Genomic DNA, 23029 nt, shown 5'->3' with positions numbered 1-23029 from the left:
AATTGTGTGCAGATCCTTGCAACATGGGGTCCTGCATTATCATGCTGCAACATGAGGTGATGGTTGTGGATGAATGGCACAACAATGGGCCTCAGGATCTCTTCACGGTATCTCTGTGCATTCAAAATGCCATCAATAAAATGCACCTGTGTTTGTTGTCCATAACATACGCCTACCCATACCATAACCCCACCGCCACCATGGGCCACTCGATCCACAACGTTGACATCAGCAAACCGCTCACCCACACGACGCCATACACGCTGTCTGCCATCTGCCCTGTACAGTGAAAACCGGGATTCATCCGTGAAGAGAACAACTCTCCAAAGTGCCAGATGCCATCGAATGTGAGCATTTGCCCACTCAAGTCGGTTATGATGACGAACTGCAGTCAGGTCGAGACCCCGATGAGGATGTCGTACGAGCATGCAGATGAGCTTTCCTGAGATGGTTTCTGACAGTTTGTGCAGAAATTCTTTAGTTATGCAAACCGATTGTTGCAGCAGTTATCCGGGTGGCTGGTCTTAGACGATCTTGGAGGTGAAGATGCTGGATGTGGAGGTCCTGGGCTGGTGTGGTTACATATGGTCTGCGGTTGTGAGGCCGGTTGGATGTACTGCCAAATTCTCTGAAACGCCTTTGGAAACAGCTTATGGTAGAGTAATTAACATTCAATTCACGGGCAACAGCTCTGGTGGACATTCCTGCAGTCAGCATGCCAATTGCACGCTCCCTCAAAACTTGCGACATCTGTGGCATTGTGCTGTGTGATAAAACTGCACATTTTAGAGTGGCCTTTTATTGTGGCCAGCCTAAGGCACACCTGTGCAATAATCATGCTGTCTAATCAGCATCTTGATATGCCACACCTGTGAAGTGGATGGATTATCTCGGCAAAGGAGAAGTGTTCACTAACACAGATTTAGACAGATTTGTGAACAATATTTGAGAGAAATAGGCCTTTTGTGTACATAGAAAAAGTCTTAGACCTTTGAGTTCAGCTCATGAAAAATGGGGGCAAAAACAAAAGTGTTGCATTTATAATTTTGTTCAGTGTAGTATAGACATATTAAAAAAAAAAATACTAACAAAAATGATACTTTTAAATGAAAATACAAAATATAAAAATTTGAATTTAATTCAAATTAACAAAAAACATAGTATATCTACTATACTATATAGAGGTACTAATATAACAGATACTAAAATAACAGTAAGGACTGTGTAAAAGTCTGTATACTTATGCAATGTGATATTTTAGTGGGGTTTTTTTTTGTTTTTTTTCCTCAAGTGACGTTTTATATTGTACTGCATTTTCGGAAATTGATTACATTATTCATTGTGCTCCATGGGAAGAGAAGTCTATTACCTTATATAAGGACACAGCTTTGTCAAATACTTTTTTACATCAAATAAAATGTTTTGTGTTGCAGTTCATCACAGAGCTCTAAAGACCGTTTTTTTTTTTATGGAGAAACATAATGGAGGAAAAAATTAAAAAAATTAAAAGTGGGCGGTCACTGTTGTGCTCTATTGAGGAATTGAGGTGCTTGAGGATTTATCAGATTTAAATATGCCCAAAAATGTCCATCAGGCTTTGCCTTTCACACATCCCAAAGCGATTTCACAAACAAGATGACCAATTACCTAAGTGGGCAAGTTTTTTACAAGTGACAAACAAAGGTGAGAGTGAACTTTCACCACTTTAAATTTAAATTTGTCTGACCTCTGACCCCTGGAACACATCCCTGCGGGACAGGTTTAAACCTTTACAGGGTGACCTTTGGTCTTGGCATTCAAACCCGGACCACCTTTAACACGTAAGCACCCACACAATGTGTGAAACATCCCTTAACAATGTCAAAATGAGTTTCCCATCATCCCCGTTGGCAGTTCACTTGACCTAACAATGAAAGACTCAGTAAGCATGTTATTAGCATCTTAGATGCCTGACGTGAGGAGCACTAATTACCTACAGTTATAGAAACACCCGGGGGGCTGTGTGTGTGTGCACCCACATTTGGCTAATTCCATAATGGCCATGTTGAGGTGCAAGACATGGTTGTTAAAACACCTGACGAGATTAGACAGTCAAGTAGACATTCTCCCATCTTTCTCAAACTCTGGCACTTTTTACACTTCTGCTTCCGGTCGGGACACTCCTACTCGTCCTTCTCTGCACCCTTGTTTCCGGTGATTAGAAATCATTAGGGCTTGGTGTTGGGTGTCCCTGCAGGCCATGAGGCGAGCGGAAACCGAGTGCTCTGTCATTAGAGCATGGCAGATGCAGCATTACTTAACAATTTGCATTCTCCCAACAGAGAACTGTATATCTGTATGAATGCATGAAGAAAAATCGCTTGCATTTCACACTGACATGCACTAGCAGTTGTGGAATGCTCTGTAAGACTGTATTTGCGTGTAGAAACAAGTTTAGTACAATAGTATGGAACTGTAAGATGCCTTCATCTGTGAATGGCATGTGCGCTGTCATAAACTATACAAGAATATTCATGCCTAAAGTCCAGTTAGTTTTATGTCAGTCAGCCTCAGCCGCAATGCAAACAGACTGCTCATTGAGCATCTTATGGTAAAGGATTCCTCCAAATGGCAATCTCCATTCTGATTGGCTAATTTCTGGCAGTTTTATGCACATTTGTATTATCCTCTGTCTAATTTCAGATTCACCTGCCCGTTGTGTACAAAAGTGAATTGTGGTCTATGGACACATGTTGATTAAATTTGTAATGTTTAAAATTAGTCTATTTGTTAAAGTTCAAAATTTTGGAGTTAGTACTTTTTATTTATTTATTTATTTTTCAACTTTTTTCAGCAAGGATGCATTAAATTCATTAAAAGGGACGGTAAACACATTTATAATGTTACAAAAGATTTTAGTTTCACATAAATTATTATAAAGTATTTTTAATCAATCCAAAAAAATGCCTTAAAGTATCATGGTTTCCATAAAAAAATATGAAACTCTTTTTAATATTGATAACAATAATAAATGTTTCTTAAGCAGCAAATCAGCATATCTGAATGAATTCTGAAGGGTCATGAGACACTGAAGACTGGAGTAATAATGCTGAAAATTCAGCTTTGCATTACAGGAATAAATTACTTAATTACTTTATAAAATATATTCAAATAGAAAAGAGTTATTTAAAATATTTTTACATTTTTACAATTTTTACTGCATTTTTGATCAAATAAATGCAGCCTTGGTGAGAAAAAGACACTTCTTTGAAAAACATAAACACATTTGAATGACTTGTATTTACATTTATGCATTTGGCACAGGTGCTTTTATCCACACTGCATTCAAGGTATGCATTTTATCAGTTCATTCATTCCCTATGCCATAAAATATAATCATTATATTTCATTCAGAATGAGAAAATGAAGTGGCTGTTAACTGAGTTATGCACTTAGTCAGAAATCTGCCAGAGCATGCAAGTATTTGAGAGTGAATGCCGAGAAGATGGCTCTATGTACACTTGTAAAATCGATTCCTATTAGACGGAAAAAAAACTGCATTAGATTAATAGAGCTGCGAACAATGTGCAAGATCATTCGTAATATCCCTGGTTGTTAAACGTCAGTGAAGTTTTGAAGTTACATGCTCGATTATGGCTCAGTGGAGTCGCGCTTGTGTTTGTGTGTATTGAGGACAGCCGATTACATCAAATGCTAGCGTGCTAATGATTAAGTGCCATCCCCTGGCATCTGTAATCAGTGTCTGGCATAGATTAAAAAGCTCGCTGCACTCTCTGTCTGTCAGCTGTCTTGACTCTACAGCTGTCCTTTCCCAACACACAAAAACGCCCTGCTATATAATGACTGCACCACACCGGGCCTCTCTGGCCTTTTGCCAGTCCTGTGTGTGTGTGTTGTGAGTGCATTTGTCCTTTAATCTGATACCTTTTGATCTATCGCATGCTCGTCAGTCGCTACAGAGGAACAGGGGATTATTTATTTTGTTCTTACAAAGAAAGACTGGAAGACATTGTCCGTTACTTTATGTTCCGCCTTCACTTTTTTCTTTCATCTAGCAGGACCTAAAGTTCTGGAGGATTTTTGTGGGATGTTTACCTGTTTCCCCTTTAAAGCTGAACTGGTACACGATGCATCTAGAGATGCTTTGGTTTTGTGGTGTTTTCACATTTTTGAAAGAACCAAATTTGGACCAAAAAAAGAAGAAACTTTTTGTTTTCACACTGTACTTGGCTCTTAAACTGGACTCGGGTCTTATTTTGGTCAATTTTAGTTTCTTTTCACAAACTTTACATTTAGACTTTTTTATTTTTATTTCTAGGACTGGGAAAATTTAATTTGCATTAATTTCTTTAATGCAAACTGTTTAAAATGTGTTTGTGTGTGTATAGTGTTATTTTTAAATGATTTATATATTATTGTAATATTGTAGCATTCATTCATATATTTGTTAATATTTTGAATTATTTTCATTTAAATTTTAGTTGAAGTTTTAGTAATTATATAATGTAATAATGCATATGTATAAATTTAGCTCTAGTTTATTTCAGTATTATTAATTTTAGTTTCCAAGGCAACATTCTAATTTTAAAGTTTGTCGTTTATCTAATATTTATATTAAGGTTCATTTAAGCTTTATTTAAATTAATTTCAATGAATGAAGATTATATTTATTTATTGTTTTAGTTAACGATAACAATGAATTCAGCTAATTCAGCTTCCATTTGTTCCATTTCCTGAGGCCATAAAAAGTATTAAAATATATATATAAATCAAAATGTATCTTCTTTTAATAACTTAAAAAAAATATATATATTAATAATCCACACCTCTCAAGATGGTCTCAGTTGGGTTCACTTTAAAGGGCACTGAGGTCATTTGAAGCATTCATATATTCACATATGCCAGAAGTCTTCATGCTTTACATCTTCATTTCTTCCTTCTAGTTCCTTTTTTATTTCACATACTGTGTAAAACAAGGCTCTGTCCATCAGTGTAACCCTACAATCAGTGTGGATTCCTGGCTGGGCTGCATGCATGGACAGGCCAGTCTCTGTCTGTGTCTGTGTGTGTGTGTGTGTGTGTGAGAGAGAGAGCTTATATCAGTCTGCAGAGGGATAGTATCTCTGCTGAAAGCTGGACACACACCTGTGCCCAATGAGCACAAACAGACACAGACCTGCTCTTTTAGAGGGTGGACACCAGATTCTTTAGTGAAGCTGTAATAATACAGACATTTGCCCTCACGATCTCTCAGACCTTCTGTACTATGACAGAGTATCAGAGAGCACATAAACATTTTATTTTCAAAGCACCAGCACAGACACCGTTTACACCTGGTAAACTTTCTTGGCTTTGAAAGAAAATTACCATCCGATGTAGTCACGAAATCAGAGATCCGCCCTCCTAAACACGATCACAAGCAGTCACAGGAGACGCTTCTAGCATCTGCTACAGCACCTGTGTGTACTTGAGGTAAACTGACTTCAAACATGAACTGTGTCCAAAACCTGAAAAATCATTCACAGGGACACTGTGACCTAAATTTCTGTATTTAAATCGCATATAAAATTTCCATCCATTTGGAATGCATTAACATGAACTAATTAATAACCTTAATGTGATGAATATTTGCCAGTCAGTCGTAAATGAAATGGGTAAGAAACAGGAACAATCATGGCATAGTTTATATTAACAATTTGCGTTTATTTGATTGGATTTAAATAAGCATATTTAAGCTCAGAATTAGCATAAATCTGGGTTAGGGTTAGTTCACCCCAAAATAAAACTTCTGTCATTAATTACTCACCCTAATGTCGTTCCAAACATGTAAGACCTTTATTCATCTTTAGAACACAAATTAAGATATTTTTGATGAAATCCGAGAGCTCTCTGATCCATTAGGACATTGGTAAAATAGTCCATGTGATGTCAGTGTTGAACTTCAATTTTGCCAAGCTAAGAGAATACTTTTTGTGCGTAAAAAAATTAAAATAACACCTTTATTCAACAATTTTTCTCCTCCGAGTTACCGTCTTCCGCCATTTTGGAGAGTTGTTTTCTTTGCGCACAAAACGTATTCTCGTAGCTTCGCAAAATTGAATGTGTTTGTACGTTTCTGGACCTGGGAACATTACAGCTGCGTTGCTGTCTATGGAGAGTCAGAGAGCTCTGAGATTCCATCAAAAATATCTTAATTTGTTTTCTGAAGATGAACGAAGGTCCTTACGGGTTTGGAACGACATGAGGGTGAGTAATTAATGAAAGAATTTTCATTTTGGGGTGAACTAACCCTTTAATTGTGAAAACAATTACATTTACAATGATCTTTCTTAAAATATGGCTAAAATATATTCATGGAAAAAGCAAGATTTAGTTAAAATGTAAGATTAAAAAGAAAAAAAAAACTGGTTTATTGAGGATAAATGTATAAACCAGGTTGTTGTATATTTAAAAAATAATTTAGTCTGTTAGTAGAAATCTTACCTGATTCTTAACGGTTTCATTTATGTATGAGTACAAATAAGCATCACAAAGTTTGTTAAAAATAATCCAAATGGATGCAAATTTTATATGGGACTCATACTAATTTTCTTAAACATTTCTGAGTGCAATGTAAGGCGGAAGAATGCATCCAATATTTTTGGCTTCTGTGATGGAAAGAATAAAAATGGCATTGGCCACAATTCCTTTCTTTTTCCTATTATGATTCAATTTTTACTGAGAAATAAGCTCCGTAGCCAGTTAATACTCACTTAGTTATCTCCTAAAGCTCACTTGGATTTGTACTCACTCATTAAGTTTGATGTTGCGGGGCTCTGAAACCAGTTTCTTCTTACAAAAAAGTCAGTAAATTGCAAAAATGACTCTGAAAAGTGCAGGGTCCTTGGTTATCCTCCTTGGTTATTATATCAATGGACATTAATATAGTTTAAAAGTGTTTTTGTGGCCACAGTGTATAATCATGTTAATGGTGATGATACATGAAGTTATTGATCTCTTTATAACATGAGGGTGTTTGGAAATGATAGTCTTGTCACTGAAAAACAAGTCATTTATTCCTCCTCTTGGCAGAGCGTCCCGTCCCCCCGCTGCATCTAAGTGCTTCAGGCTTGTCTTCTCCTGCATGGAAGGATCATTTGTACCCCTTACAAATTTGTGAAAGCATGCTGTCATTAGTGAAGAGGTCTGTGGGCCAGACTAGGCCGCTGGTTATTAAGGCTAAATGGGTCAAGGAGCCTGCTGGTGTATGTTATGAATGAGAATAAACATTTTTGATTGTACATGGCCTTTTGTTGTCAATATCTAGCATGATGTTTGAAATCTGATGTTATTAGACGAAAACAGAACTTGAGCTGAATGAAGACAGTGTTGTCTGCTGTAGAGGTGTTTTATACTGAATTGAATTTTTCCATAATTGACCATTTTTGCAACATCAGCAATATTATTGAACTTAACTGAATCAACATTGAACAGCAGAATTGGGATTTGTCTCATATTTGATGAAGTTTGCATCATTGATTCTGTTATTTTCCTCTTTTTCAATGTGAAGCTGCTGTTAAACTACTTGTATTCTATAAAGCACTACTATATAAATAAACGTCAACTTGAACTTTTCTAGATTAAAAGAATTTGTGTTTTTCTTGTTTCAGACACCTCAGAAAGTAAAAGACAAGTCTGCAGCAGGGCCTTCTGGGAAGTCTCCCAGCACACCCAACCTGAGCGAGGTCAAAAGCAAACTTTCATCAGCAGCTAAAGAGGTACATATTCCCTCTCACATTGATATTTGTCTCTCTGCTACATGTGAATGCATTTCTTTTCTGTAATCACACACATGCTTTAGCCCTGACATATATACATACAAACAAACACACACACATGCTGTGTGTTAACAGCAATAAGTACGCCGACTTAGCAGATGATGAGGTGGTCAAATGTTAATGAGGTGTCTGAGTTAAAGGCCGGAGGGGGGATGACCAGCTATATGACATAATCATATCAGGATTATCCAGTCTTTCTGAGTCCACCTGCTCACTTCCTCAATCAGTTCCCAAATGCACCCCTGACCACTAACCCTCTTCATCCTCACATCCTCCTGATCTTTGTGAGTCTCTCATTACATTGCTATGTTTTTGAAACCAGTACTGATCCTTTAAATGTTAAATGACTGCATGCAAACACACCATGCATGGAGATGCTATAAGATTTTTTTCATAATGTGAATTTACCGCACGTGTGATATGCTGTTATTCAATGTTCAGTTTGTCAAAACAAGCTACATAAGGTTCAAGTTTCAAGTTCATTTGTATAGCCGTTTTTTACGATACAAATCGTTGCAAAGCAGCTCTACAGGAATTAAAGTTTCCACAATATATTTATATATTGCAGAACCTTAATATATTTAACTTATGGTATATAAGGTATAAACTATGAGTTTATAATAAATACAGGTCCTTCTCAAAAAATTAGCATATTGTGATAAAGTTCATTATTTTCTGTAATGTACTGATAAACATTAGACTTTCATATATTTTAGATTCATTACAACACAACTGAAGTAGTTCAAGCCTTTTATTGTTTTAATATTGATGATTTTGGCATACAGCTCATGAAAACCCAAAATTCCTATCTCAAAAAATTAGCATATTTCATCCGACCAATAAAAGAATGGCCATTATGTTCAGTTATGCACTCAATACTTGGTCGGGAATCCTTTTGCAGAAATGACTGCTTCAATGCGGCGTGGCATGGAGGCAATCAGCCTGTGGCACTGCTGAGGTGTTATGGAGGCCCAGGATGCTTCGATAGCGGCCTTAAGCTCATCCAGAGTGTTGGGTCTTGCGTCTCTCAACTTTCTCTTCACAATATCCCACAGATTCTCTATGGGGTTCAGGTCAGGAGAGTTGGCAGGCCAATTGAGCACAGTAATACCATGGTCAGTAAACCATTTACCAGTGGTTTTGGCACTGTGAGCAGGTGCCAGGTCGTGCTGAAAAATGAAATCTTCATCTCCATAAAGCTTTTCAGCAGATGGAAGCATGAAGTGCTCCAAAATCTTCTGATAGCTAGCTGCATTGACCCTGCCCTTGATAAAACACAGTGGACCAACACCAGCATCACTGACTGTGGGTACTTGACACTGGACTTCAGGCATTTTGGCATTTCCCTCTCCCCAGTCTTCCTCCAGACTCTGGCACCTTGATTTCCGAATGACATGCAAAATTTGCTTTCATCCGAAAAAAGTACTTTGGACCACTGAGCAACAGTCCAGTGCTGCTTCTCTGTAGCCCAGGTCAGGCGCTTCTGCCGCTGTTTCTGGTTCAAAAGTGGCTTGACCTGGGGAATGCGGCACCTGTAGCCCATCTCCTGCACACGCCTGTACACGGTGGCTCTGGATGTTTCTACTCCAGACTCAGTCCACTGCTTCCGCAGGTCCTCCAAGGTCTGGAATCGGTCCTTCTCCACAATCTTCCTCAGGGTCCGGTCACCTCTTCTCGTTGTGCTGCGTTTTCTGCCACACTTTTTCCTTCCCACAGACTTCCCACTGAGGTGCCTTGATACAGCACTCTGGGAACAGCCTATTCGTTCAGAAATTTCTTTCTGTGTCTTACCCTCTTGCTTGAGGGTGTCAATGATGGCCTTCTGGACAGCAGTCAGGTCGGCAGTCTTACCCATGATTGCGGTTTTGAGTAATGAACCAGGCTGGGAGTTTTTAAAAGCCTCAGGAATCTTTTGCAGGTGTTTAGAGTTAATTAGTTGATTCAGATGATTAGGTTAATAGCTCGTTTAGAGAACCTTTTCATGATATGCTAATTTTTTGAGATAGGAATTTTGGGTTTTCATGAGCTGTATGCCAAAATCATCAATATTAAAACAATAAAAGGCTTGAACTACTTCAGTTGTGTTGTAATGAATCTAAAATATATGAAAGTCTAATGTTTATCAGTACATTACAGAAAATAATTAACTTTATCACAATATGCTAATTTTTTGAGAAGGACCTGTATATGCAAAACTCTCTTGTCTCGTCAGCACCACCTACATAATTATTCAATAGTTTGGGGTTGGTGCAAATTGTTTTATGTTTTTTGAAAGAAATCTTATGTTTAAAGAAGTCTTATGCTCACCAAGGCTGCATTTATCGGATCAAAATACAGCAAAAAGTAATATTGTGAAATTATTCAAATGTAAAAAACTAATTTCTATTTGAATATATTTTAATTCTGTGATGCACAGCTGAATCTTCAGCATCATTCCTCCAGTCTTCAGTGTCACATGATCCTTCAGAAATCATTCTAATATGCCAATTTCAGCTTAGAAACGTTTTTTTTATTTTTTTATTATCGATGTTGAAAACTAATCTTTTTGTGGAAACTATGATTATTGATTATGAAAATTACATTTTTCAGAAATTTTTGATTAATAGAATGATCGAAAGAAGAGCATTTATTTAAAATACACTAACGTTTAAAAGTTTGGGATCAAAGATTTTTTTTTTAAATAAGTTTCTTCTACTCATCAAGGCTGTATCTATTTGATCCAAACTATTATTTAATTTTGTGAAATATTATTGCAATTTAAAATATCAGTTTTCTATTTTAATATACTTTCAATTATAATCTATTCCTGTGGAGCAAAGCTAAAATTTCAGTGTCACATGATCCTTCAGAAATCAATATAATGTGCTTATTTATAATCAGTGTTGGAAACAGTTGTGCTGTTTAATATTTTTAGGGACCTGTGATACTTTTCAGGATTCTTTGATAAATAAAAAGTTAAAAAGAACAGTGTTTATTCAAAATATAAATTTTGTGTTACAATATACACTACTATTCAAAAGTTTGTGGTCAGTAATTATTATAATTTTTTAAAGAAATTAATACTTTTATGCAGGGATATGTTAAATTGATTCATTTATGAATAAAAAGTTCAAAAGAAACCAAGAAAAAATTATCACAGGTTCCAAAAAAAAAGAAATATTAAGCACCACAACAGTTTCAACACTGATAATGAATCAGAATATTAGAATGATTTCAGAAGGATGAATAATAAATGGTCACCACTTCTAATACATTACAAAATCTTATGATTATTCCTACTTTAAAATCACAATTTAATATCTTTTTCAGTGTAAGTGTCATTTCTTGTTCAGAGTCTGATATTTCATTAATACATGTGTGTATAATACAAGTATATTATATAATAGTATTAATAACCTTGTGTTTAAACTAAGAATTCACCATCCGAAGAATCCAGCTATCACCTGTGAATAATTATCTTTAAACATACAAAACTCATTAACAGCTTTATTTATTTTTTATTTTTTTAGGAAGACAACAGCATTTATATTGACACAATAAATAATATTTTAAAGTATATTAAAAGAGGAAACCAATATTAGAAATTGCAATAAATGTTTCACAAAATCTTACTGTTTTTTTCTATATTTTTGATCAAATAGACACAGCCTTGATGAGTATAAGAGACTCCACTGAAAAACATTAGAATCTGATCCCAAAATTATGAATGTCAGTGTAGATATCTTGGTAACATTATAAATGTATTCACTGTCACTTTTGGTCAATTTAATGTATCCTGACCTCCAACTTTTGAATGGTAGTGCACATACTGAGGGACTCGTCAACTATTGTCTGTGAACATCAACAGCACTTCTCAACACTTCTTAAAAACGCCAGAAACAGAAGAGCGAGATGAATAGTATGTTGTGCCGTAATATCTGGTTTAAAACTGGAAGGATACAACGGATGGATTGCGTTGAGCAGATATGATGATTTGTGTCCGTGTGATTTCATTCGGTCTGCTGTAGATAAGGGGAACTGGAATTACTGTAAAGGCCACAAAAAATGTGAGTTCACTGAAGTGCATCCAACACCCAACGACTCACGCTGTTCATCACGGCAGCAGCGCTCTGGCTTCGAGTCAGGATGATCTCAGCACTTAGCAGAGAGACACAAGTGATTAAAAAGGCCATTTCATTTCTACAAAAATATGTTTCTCTGAAACAGGGGAAGCCACTTCCAAAGACGGAACAGAAGTTTGAGAACTACGCTAGAAGCTCTTTCAAGATCTCCGATAAACAAGTGAGTATCGCTGCTTCCATAAAGCACTGTCACCCTCTGACTGGACTATTTCTAGTGGTCACACATTGCGTAAAAAGCATGTATGGCCCTGACAAAATTGATCCACACGTCTAAGAGGTCTTTTATGTAGGCAATGTCCACTTAAAAGATTAAGATGCTTCAGCTCAGAAGATGAGACATTCCTCAGCCAGTGAAGAGATGCAAAAGCATCAGGCTTGAAAGGTACTCTGTTACGTGAAGGGAAACTTAACTATGTCCAGTTTAACAGTTATATGCGTTCTTGGATTACTGGAAAGTAACAAACCTCAAGGCAGTGTTATGTTAGTGTCATTGAAATACTAATATAGTTTTTATTAATATTTTGAATTAGTTTTTATTTGTATGTTTTTCATGTTTAATAAGTTTTAGTGATTTTTGTGTTTATTTATATATATATGTTTTTCGTAATATGTTGGTATAGTTTTTATGCTTTTTTTCAGTGTTAGTTATTTGAGTACATCAAGATGAACTAAATGCAAAAAGGAAATGTTAACTTGGCAACTAGCTAAAATAAAATACATTTGAGTTTTTTATGTTTTATTTTATTTCGGGAATTAGTTCATATTTTTATGCTTTTTGTTTTCATTTTAATTTTAGTTAATGTTTTAGTAATTTAGTTGTCTTTATCATTTTTATTTTGTTCATTTTAGTACATCAAATAAAACTAAATAAAACACAATTTAAAAATAAGTTTTAGTTTATTATGTTTTTTATTTTAATTGACTTTATTATGTCAAGTAACAGAAATTTATTTTTTATGGTTTTAGGGTTAGTGGCCACTTAAACATCATTATTTTAAAATAAAAACTAAACTTTTTTTTCAGCGTTTTGACTGCTTATTTACACAACAATGGCGTTTTGGCGACCCTAAAATGCAAACACTTCAAAATGCATGTTTTTAAAAATGATACTCTTATTGTCCCCATGTAAAAGGTCTGTGCAACTACTGGCCTGGCATGTATAATACAGCTTTTTCAGGGTTTCATGGGTCCATGTGCATGGGCGTTGTTTCGTTTGCGTTGTAAAAATGCAAACGACGTCGTTGTCATGTAAATATACCATCAGTTACTTATAATAACCCTACCTTAAGAGGTCGATAGAGTTACCTTGAAATATTTGTGCCAAAATAGATGTTATTTTTCAGGTCACTGGTTAAAATCTACATTCAATTTGAGTATATTTTAGGCCTTAGCATCTTCTGTCTTAGTGGGCCGGTTGGGGGTGGTATACTAAGATCTTCTTGCCGCTCTCTTTTTTATCAGCAAATGAAATATGTACCGATTGACCTCTCGGCATTCAAAAGAACAGGAGGGAGCTGTCATGCCTGACATCTTTAGCTGTGATTTAAATCCCTCCTTCACTCATTCCTCTCTCGCTGTCTCTTGTGTCAGGCTGGGTGTTGACCTGAAATATTGCAGTAGTCTAAAGCAGCCCTCACAAATGGCCACGTTTGGGTCAAAAGAGAAAAATCTCTCTTTTAACTAAAGCACACTATCATGTCTACTGTAGCTCCTCTTTTGTCAGGAGGAATTACACAGGAGAGAGTCCAAATGTCTGTGTGTGTTAGTGGTACCAACAGGGTGGATCATACAAAAACACATCCAGGTCTCATTGTACCCTAATATTTTTTCTTTGTGATCTTATTTTTATCCATTTAAGCATATTTTAAATTTAAACTCCTTTATTTGGCAGACGCTTTTATCCAAAGTGACTTATATTCAAGGTTTAAATATTTCTCCTTTTCCTGGGAATCAAACCCATGACTTTGGTGTCTGCTTTTTGAGCTGCAGGAATGCACATTAAAACACAAGACCCTTTTTTCATTAGCCCTAAAAATCAGATTTGTGTTATACAAGTACTACATCATGCCATCATTTGTTGTATGGCATTACAGCGGTGAAAATTGGGGTGTTTTTGCATTTACATTCTCCTGCTTACTGGTCTCAGTATTTGCTGTTCCAAAACCAAGTGAGCTGCATATCTAGACAGCATTTTAAAAAGTATTGTAGATTGTTGATGTCAATATCATAGGAAATCACACTATTTAATTTAAAGATAGTAAATTACACATGCATAACAGTTTCTATGTTTATTTTAATTAGGAAACAAATGGAATTAGAAATCTGTTTGAAAATGTAATAAAAATAAATCTGTACAATAGACAGATTTATGCTTTACATAGCAACTTGATTCTGTAATCTAGTATTTTCCACAAATCAAGACTATCAACTATCTTAACTTTTTAGATCCAATTTTTGTGTTTCTTATTTTTTATACTGCTAGCAAATCAACTGAGTCAAGTCTCCTGTGCGCTTCTCTCGAGGAGCACTATTTATATGTGTTGCTGCCTATGAAGAAGGTTCCAGATCACTTCTGAGGTCCCATTTCAGTTGGGGTGCTGCCTTGGAAAGTATGCAGCAAGGCAGCTCGCTAGGATTTGGAACAGAGTTTAGATGTTTTGTGTTTTGGTCGGTAATGAGTTATGAGCTATTTGATGCATTGCACCCTGTGAGTCTGTTCTAGAAACAAGGCTGGAGCGTGTCAGACTTTGCAGCGCAGGTGTCCTCTCAGATGTACAATGGGTGGAGCATGTGTGTGTGTGTGTGTGTGTGTGTGTGTAAGTGTCTTTTCAAGCAAAAATGGCTTTGGGAGCACAGCAGGCAAAGAGGTGTGAGACATGACTTTGTCAGAGAGAGGCACTAGTCATACCCTCTGGTATGTACAACGACTGCACCCCCTTCCTCTGGTCTCGGCGCTGTAGTTATACCCCAGACGCACCGCTAATGTGGAGATTTTCGTCCAAACTGACTCACACGGCTCTAATTATTAAGCATCCAAATGAGTCGCTACATCAGAGAAACTCTGTTCCAGCTTCACCAACTCATCTTTTTCCCCCTCCTCTCTCTCTCTCTCTCTCTCTCTCTCTCTCTCTCTCTCCCCCCATTTGTTTTCTTGCAGGTGATCAAAGACCTTTGGAACTTTTTACAATCACTAAAAAAGTAATGGCTGCTCTGCGCCCTCCTTCCCGTCCCGGTGCAGCAGAAGTCTGGGCTGAGCCAGTAACGGCACTTCAGCTGTGCGATCTGGCCTCTTCCCGTCTTAACGCGATCCGCCTGCTCTTCTCTCACTTTAAAGATGGATAGAGCAGAAGGAACCTCAGCAATGGCAGCGATATCATGCTTTATGTTTTATATATGTTGTTTTTAATTATGGATTTTTCTTTCTAGTCCACAGTGGTTTCTTAGAAGAACATTTAGTGAGATGTTGTGCTAAGGCAGTTATAATTTTAAAAGCGAACTAAGGGTGAATGTCACTAAATCTTATCAAGAACTTGTGCAGGTCATATTTCAAAAATCTCAAAATTCTAAAGAAATTATATTTTGCATGAAGTAAATGAAGCCTGTTTTGGATTAAACAAATGTTTTTCATTATGATTTTTCAAAAGACTTCAATACATTTCCCCCAATTATCTTTGCATTGATTTGTGTTTGAGATTATAATTTATGGTGATTAAAACATATCGTAATCATGGTAATTAAAAAATATACAGTATAAAATAAGTTTAATTGTATTATTTTATAGTAATAGGAATTAAAAATAATGTGCGAAAAAAGTGATATTAATTTTCATTAAAATAGGCTTTGTTTTTTTTAATGCAAAATATAATTTTCTTTTATTTTGCTTTTTGGGAAAAAATTTGATCCTGGGTGTTTTTGTGAGCATCACTCTTAAATATAAAATCAATGGTGCTGGTTTATTACAATTTTATTTTACCATTTAAAAAAAAAAAAGAAACAACAACACTTGAACATTATCTAACATTATCAAAAATATTTTTTTCACTACCAGCCCAAGACCGATTTGCTTCTTGTGTATATTTGAAACCATAATCACCGTAAAACGTCCCCTTAATTTCTTCATATGAAGATGGCAGCTGAAATGTAATAATGTAAAAAATTCAGTCGCATTCTGAGTGTTCCGTCTGATCGAAGATTCCGTCTAGTTCACAGTATTCCGTGCAGCCCTCGGGATTCTGTCTTGCAGCAATTCCATTGGCCTTCAACGTTTAAACTTTACAATTATCTTAAGTGCTATAGACTCTTGAGATCCTCTTGAGAAGCACGGCCAGAATATTATACCTTGTTAAAAAAATGAATGTTAGTCCATGGTTTAGGTCATTAAATATGATTAAAAAAAGATGTTTAGTTGATTTCAAATCATGCTTTTGCTATTTTAAGTTTTTGTCATATCAGTTGTTTTTATTTTTTCACTAAGCCATTTTAATTTGCTTGCGCTACTAGATAAAACCCTTAAATATATGTAGGTGTTTTTTTGAAAGCAGAATCAGTCCTTGAGCTGTTTTAATTAGTTTTATTCTGTGAAATTGGTACAAGCGTGATTTTTTTTGTATAAACTGTAAACAAGCAGTGAAGCATTTCAACAAAACTATATTGTTCCATTATGATCAACAAAATGGTTCATAATGCAATTGCACAGTGCTGCTTGATGTCGATTTCATTGAGAGCAATTTAATTTTGTTGTATTCTGCTCGCTTGAAGTGTTAGATTGGTTTCCTTTCTTAGATGGAAATGGAAGTAATCCAGCTTTAGTTAATCTGTGAAATAAATACTCTATAACTATTTTTTGTCTGTGAATTGTGAAGTTGCCTATATTCCACCTTTGGATGAAGGTAACCAAGTGCATCGATAAGGTGTTGTTGTGACTGCTAACATCAAAGGCCAGAGGCGAGATCATGTTCTTACCACAAAGTTTTCAGAACAAGACATCTGGCTAGACTAACACAAAAAACTATATTGCCTTTCTAATCTGAAAATGTTCAGTGCAATGCCTCATTCATATGTATGTTGCATCACACAGTTGCACCATGCATCTTTATTTTTGTGTCCTGCTATAATAATTTCATTTGAAAATAACAGGTGTGAATTGATTTAATTGATTATTACACATGCATAACCTCTGAACGTTGAATCAAAAGCAGCTCTGATGAACTAAATGTTAGATGATGCTCTAAATTCTTGTTACACTTGCCAACAAAGACCATACAGAGCACAAATTTACTGTTTTGTTCGACCTCCACAATCATTTCTCCTGCTCCTGAAAGTCTCCAAGCTATTTGTCCACCTGAGGTGTTCACCTGATTGGCTTGTTTCAAGAAACAGAGTTTTCTGTTCTATCATTGTCTGTAACGGAAAGAATAAAAGTGTCAGCTGAAACAGTCTGTTGCATTTTCTTTCTGCGCTTGCTTCTTTTTTTTTCTCAATGTCTGAAGCGATTTGTGGGGAAATGTACCGTGTTGATCAACATGTTTCCTAAACTCTGGAACCTGGTGCAGTTCATGGCCATTATGGCTAAATAAACATATGCTATTTGTTGCCATAAATAGAAGTTTCTGAATTCTACATTCAATATGATTATTTTACAGCTCTCATTTTTCAGATGCTTTCTGAGGAGTAAAGGTTAGAAGAGAAGAAAGTTACATTCATCAGCAGATTGTCTCAAATGAAGAGATCCGTCACAAACTCTCCAAAAGCAAGGTACTTTTACTAGATCTTGTATTGTTCTTAATGTCTGTGTATACGTCTTTTGTTTGATCCTTCCTTGTAAATTCTGTCCTGAAGTTGCTTTTCTAGTTCAGTTTGGAAATTATTCTTGCATTCACCACATGGTGGCGATAATGGCATATGACGACAGTGTATTTTGATTTATGTAAAGTTCCTTCCCTCTATACTGTAAGGGACAATTAATCAGCCTCTCACCTGGATGACGCCCCTTCATTATGCCTGCTGACATGTATGCCTACTTCCTGTTGTCAGAGTCTACAGCAGGAAGTGAGCTCAGCAGACAGGGTGTGTGTGAGGGGGGAGGGGGGCAAGACTTGAAGTATTACTGTGTGGAATTCCCCGTTTCCCAAGTGTGAGGAATTCCAGATCAGCGCACACTCCAGGCAGAATCAGGGATGAAGGAGAACGTACAGAAATTCCACCTGAAGCTGTTCCAATCAGCGGTTAATAGGAATTAAGAACTATTTTTATGATTCAGCTGTCTGACTGAAGTGTCCAGTCATGACTGCGTAAACAACAGTGTCAGCAAGATCATGTTGGGAACAGAAATCATTTTGATCCCATTTAATAATGGGACAGATGCAGCTGTCCTGCTTGTTGCCTGTCAGTGTTTAACTGTGCAAACGTCAGCTCTTTACCATCTGTGTTCACTAGAACATGTATCAGAAGGATTTATCAGACCCTTTTCCTTGCATGATCTTAGACTATTATGGTTTTCTTTTTTAATATAGGCCTATCCAAGATTTCAAAGGCCCCTGAGATAATCTTTTTAAGATCAGTGGACTTTGAATGCAAATTTCCTTAAAAATATTTGCATATTTTTAGCTTTCAGGTGCATGTTTATGAGTGGGTTGTCAGAAATCACCCCCGACTCCTCTTGTCATTTGAAACTCCTATGATTTCTTATTTAAAAAAAAAAAACAGTCATAGCATATGCATGATATGCATTAGCTTGGGATTTCAACTCTTATTCCTTTGTTCACTATATTTTTAGTTCAATCCACCTAATTCTTATGAAAGGAATTATGAAGTGTTTTTGTTCTTTGGTTTCGTCTTTTCTTATTTAGGTATTGACTGCCACTGCCACCGCCTTGTAGTAAAATTTGGGCATGATGCTCCTGCATACAGGTAAGAAAAACAGGTGTAGAATTGAGATTTTCTTGAGATTTCCTTGAAAGAAAGCAGTATGAGAACTCTGAACATCATGCAGATTTTTTGTATGTATGTAATACTCTGATGTGCAATATACAACCAGAGTTGCATGGGAAGACTGTGTCACAATGAAATGCGCTCTACTTGACCTTCCATCCATTGTGATGAATGAACTGGAAGCGATGTCATCCGTCATCTTTAATGTCTCCTTCTTGACTCATTATTTGATCAGGCTGCCAAAAATAAGGACGTTTTTGCACAAAATTGGATTAAAAATCGCAAAATATCAGTATTAACTTCTGAGATGGTAACTGAATTAAGCATGCAACATAATGAGTCATGTGAAATCAATGTAGTGTGCTGCTGTTTGAAATTTTTATGGTTGCATAAAGCATACTTTCACATACTAGTTTCTTTTATGGTTACAGGTGCAGTGGAACCAGTTTAGTCCCTTCCTCAATGGGCTCCCATCTCTTCCAAAATCTAGCAAGCTACTTTTGTAGGCATCATACACATCGCACATACACAAAAAGGGCCTAAATTAAAGATTTGTGTATTTGAATTGCATATAAATTTCCCAACCATTTGGATTATACATTAACATAAACTAATAAACCTAATACGATGCATTTTTAGTCACAAATAAGATTTGTGTATGACTGAATAACAGATAAGGTTGCGGCAACAGTAATAATAAACTTAAAATGTGTTTTAAATGTCAAATATACAATAATAAAGTTTATATATTTATCACCTATAAATCAAATTTGTTTCAATCCCATACAATTTAACTAACTGAATATTGCTGGTATATATTTGCATTTTCTTACATTTTACATGAATAAATTTAATGATTTGCATTTTGAAAATGTGATTTATTTAAAATAAACTTAAATATATGTATATAGTTAATAATAAACCATTTTTTTTAAATAATAAAGCCGTTTCATTTATGTATGACTGGCGAATATGCATCTCAATAAGTTAGTTTTTTTATGTTAAAACTCTGTAATCCAAATAGATGGATGTTTTATGTGCAATACAAATACATAAATCTACTTTTTATTTAAATTCTGGCATGCTTTATGTGCAAAGGTCATGCAGTACAAATATTCTAAAATACTTTCTTTTGACCAAATTACATATAAATTGATAATGCATAGTGCCAAGCCCAGGATCGCAGCCAAATTAATTGTAATGTCAGTAAGTTGCTCCAGTTAGTGCTCTATATGGAAAAATGCAGCGCTGAACCTGTCTGATATACCTGGGCCAGGTAAAACAAAGAATTCATGCTCACGGTGATAAAACAGACTGCTGAAGTGCAGAGGAGACAGATTTGTAAACATTGACTGTGGGAGAGTGAAGGAATGGCAACTTGGCATGTTTATCGGGAACCCTCCGGGCAAAAACTGGTTGGATCAAGGCTGATTAAATGTTTGACGTAGCTTCAGTTTCAGCTGTCATGAGCTTGGCAGTCTCATTTGGGTCCTCAGAGCTGTGATAATGAGTGATTGAGTTGGACCCGGACACCAGTATTCATCAGATCATGGGTCAAGTGTTAGTCTATATGCCAGTTTATCTGCACTCACATTGTGTGAAGTACAGACCAAAAATTAAGTATTTATTTACAGGTCATGCTAAGTTTGACATCAATAATGCCGAACGCCATTGTTACCTGTGACTTATTGTGTTGGTGCAAGTTTAAAAATGTGGCAGTGTAAATAAGCTATTCCTGCACCATTCCTGTTGCTCAAAGAGTAGAGCATGGCACTAAAAGTACCAAATCGAACTCAAAGGCAAGGGTTTTATTATCAAGAAATGCATGAACTGATAAAATGCATACTTTCAGTGCAATGCAAGTTGCTTTGGATAAAAGCATCTGCCAGATGCATACATGTAAAGATGGCAAGATTTTAAGTCAATAAGTGAAAAATTGTCAATGTAAATACTGTGAATTACTCATGAAACCATATTAAATGTACAACCCGAATTCCGGAAATGTTGGGATTTTTTTTTTTTATTTGAATAAAATGAAAACTAAAAGACTTTTAAATCACATGAGCCAATATTTTATTCGCAATAGAACATAGATAACATGACAAATGTTTAAACTGAGAAATTTTACAATTTTATGCACAACATGAGCTCATTTTAAATTTGATGCCTGCTACAGGTCTCAAATTAGTTGGGACGGGGGCATGTTTACCATGGTGTAGCATCTCCTCTTCTTATCAAAACAGTTTGAATACGTCTGGGCATCGAGGTTATGAGTTTCTGGAGTTTTGGTGTTGGAATTGGGTTTTGCATTGTCCTGCTGAAATACACGTTGTCTGTAGGGGAGCATATGTTGCTCTAAAACCTTTATATACCTTTCAGCATTCATAGTGCCTTCCAAAACATGCAAGCTGCCCATACCGTACGCACTTATGCACCCCATACCATCAGAGATGCTGGCTTTTGAACTGAACGCTGATAACACGCTGGAAGGTCTCCCTCTTTAGCCTGGAGGACACGGCGTCAGTGATTTCCAACAAGAATGTCAAATTTGGACTCGTCTGAACATTTTCCAACACTTTTTTCCACTTTCCAGTCCATTTTAAATGAGCCTTGGCCCACAGGACACAACGGCGCTTCTGGACCATGTTCACATATGGCTTCCTTTTTGCATGATAGAGCTTTAGTTGGCATCTGCAGATGGCACGGCGGATTGTGTTTACCAACAGAGGTTTCTGGAAGTATTCCTGGGCCCATTTAGTAATGTCAATGACAGAATCATGCTGATGAGTGATGCAGTGTCGTCTGAGGGCCTGAAGACCATGGGCATCCAACAAAGGTCTTCGGCCTTGTCCCTTATGCACAGAGATTTCTCCAGTTTCTCTCAATCTTTTGATGTTATGCACTGGAGATTATGATATTTGCAAAGCCTTTGCAATTTGACGTTGAGGAACGTTGTTTTTAAAGTATTCCACAATCCTTTTATGCACTCTTTCAAAGATTGGAGAGCTTCTGCCCATCTTTACTTCTGAGAGACTCTGCCTCGCTAAGACATCCCTTTTATAGTTAGACCTGATGTCAGTTAACTTAATTAGTTGCTAGATGTTCTCCCAGATTAATCTTTTCAAAATATCTTGCTTTTTCAGCCCTTTGTTGCCCCCATGCCAACTTTTTTGAGACCTGTAGCAGGCATCAAATTTGAAATGACATTTAATGGATAAAAGTGTAAAATTTCTGTTTAAATGTTTATGTTCTCTATGTACTATTGGGAATAAAATATTGGCTCATATGATTTGAAAGTCTTAGTTTTCATTTTATTCAAATTTAAAAAAAACGTCCCAACATTTTTTGGAATTCGGGTTGTATTATGTGTTGGATTTCCTTTTATCTTGGGTAGTTTTGTTCTGGTTTGTGAGGATCTGGGAATGTCATACATCTGGTCCATACTGGCATCTGTCAGTTGACAAGATTCAACCAAGATGCAGGTGAATTTGCAATAAAACCATAGAATTCAGTTGGTTTCTTTTGCATACTAAGAAGAACTAATAAGGATTTAACAATTGTTTTTCCACAATCAAACCAGAATAGACCTACGTTTTTTGGGTTTTGCAATGAACCAGCTGAAAACCACATCACCTCATGTAAGAAGAAGTGAGGTGAACTGAAACTTTTTGAACTGTTTTTTTTTTTCTCTTTTGAGACTCTTTAGACTTCTTGATTACTGGCAGCTTTTAATTTTTACAAGGTTCATGGGGACAAACACTGTACAACAATACCATACATTTTACAGTTCATACTTTTTTGCTGACCAGAAAATTCTAACCTAATTTATCATCTCCGCAACATATGTTCCATCTGTTCCATTGGTTCATTAGTAGCAAACTAAGCTCTTAACTGTTTCATTAACATTGCAAGCTTGTGGAACTGTTCACTTTCCCACAGTCTCCGGCTACGGCTGTGCTGGCGTGAACTTTCTCTCAGGTAGCATGGGCCTCTGGAGGAACACATTGCATAATCCTTTCCCCATCGATGGAAAAAAAGAATGCCTGAAGTATGAGATGGAGGGACTAATTATTCTGCAATATCACACAGGAATCTGCACCGAAGCAGGGTCGGCGTGAACATGGCCTCGATTTCCCAGCAACTGAACAAGGTTGGATTCAG

The 23029-nt window shown here is 36.3% G+C and overlaps 1 protein-coding gene across 4 annotated transcripts in view; it reads left to right on the top strand.

Annotated features, from left to right (window-relative positions):
- LOC306853457 (nucleophosmin-like) overlaps nucleotides 1-23029 on the top strand; it is a 37107-nt gene that overhangs the window by 12492 nt on the left and 1586 nt on the right. Inside the window, exons 9-12 of one of the 4 annotated variants that reach the window (XR_013782739.1) lie at nucleotides 7650-7757; nucleotides 12024-12098; nucleotides 17581-17692; nucleotides 22958-23029. The exon at nucleotides 22958-23029 is cut by the window's right edge and continues 15 nt beyond it. Coding sequence is in view for 2 of the 4 variants with exons in the window: in XM_079390887.1 (XP_079247013.1) it covers nucleotides 7650-7757; nucleotides 12024-12098; nucleotides 15096-15140 (228 nt within the window). In the remaining 2 variants the exon portion in view is untranslated. Of the gene's footprint in view, nucleotides 1-7649; nucleotides 7758-12023; nucleotides 12099-15095; nucleotides 17389-17580; nucleotides 18629-18786; nucleotides 18848-22957 lie in introns of those variants that run through there. The other 3 variants (XR_013782740.1, XM_079390888.1, XM_079390887.1) reach the window with 3 other exon arrangements.

This window comes from Barbus barbus (assembly GCF_936440315.1).
Source record: "Barbus barbus genome assembly, chromosome: 33".
NCBI lineage: Eukaryota > Metazoa > Chordata > Actinopteri > Cypriniformes > Cyprinidae > Barbus > Barbus barbus.
This window is presented reverse-complemented; position numbering and strand designations above follow the sequence as displayed.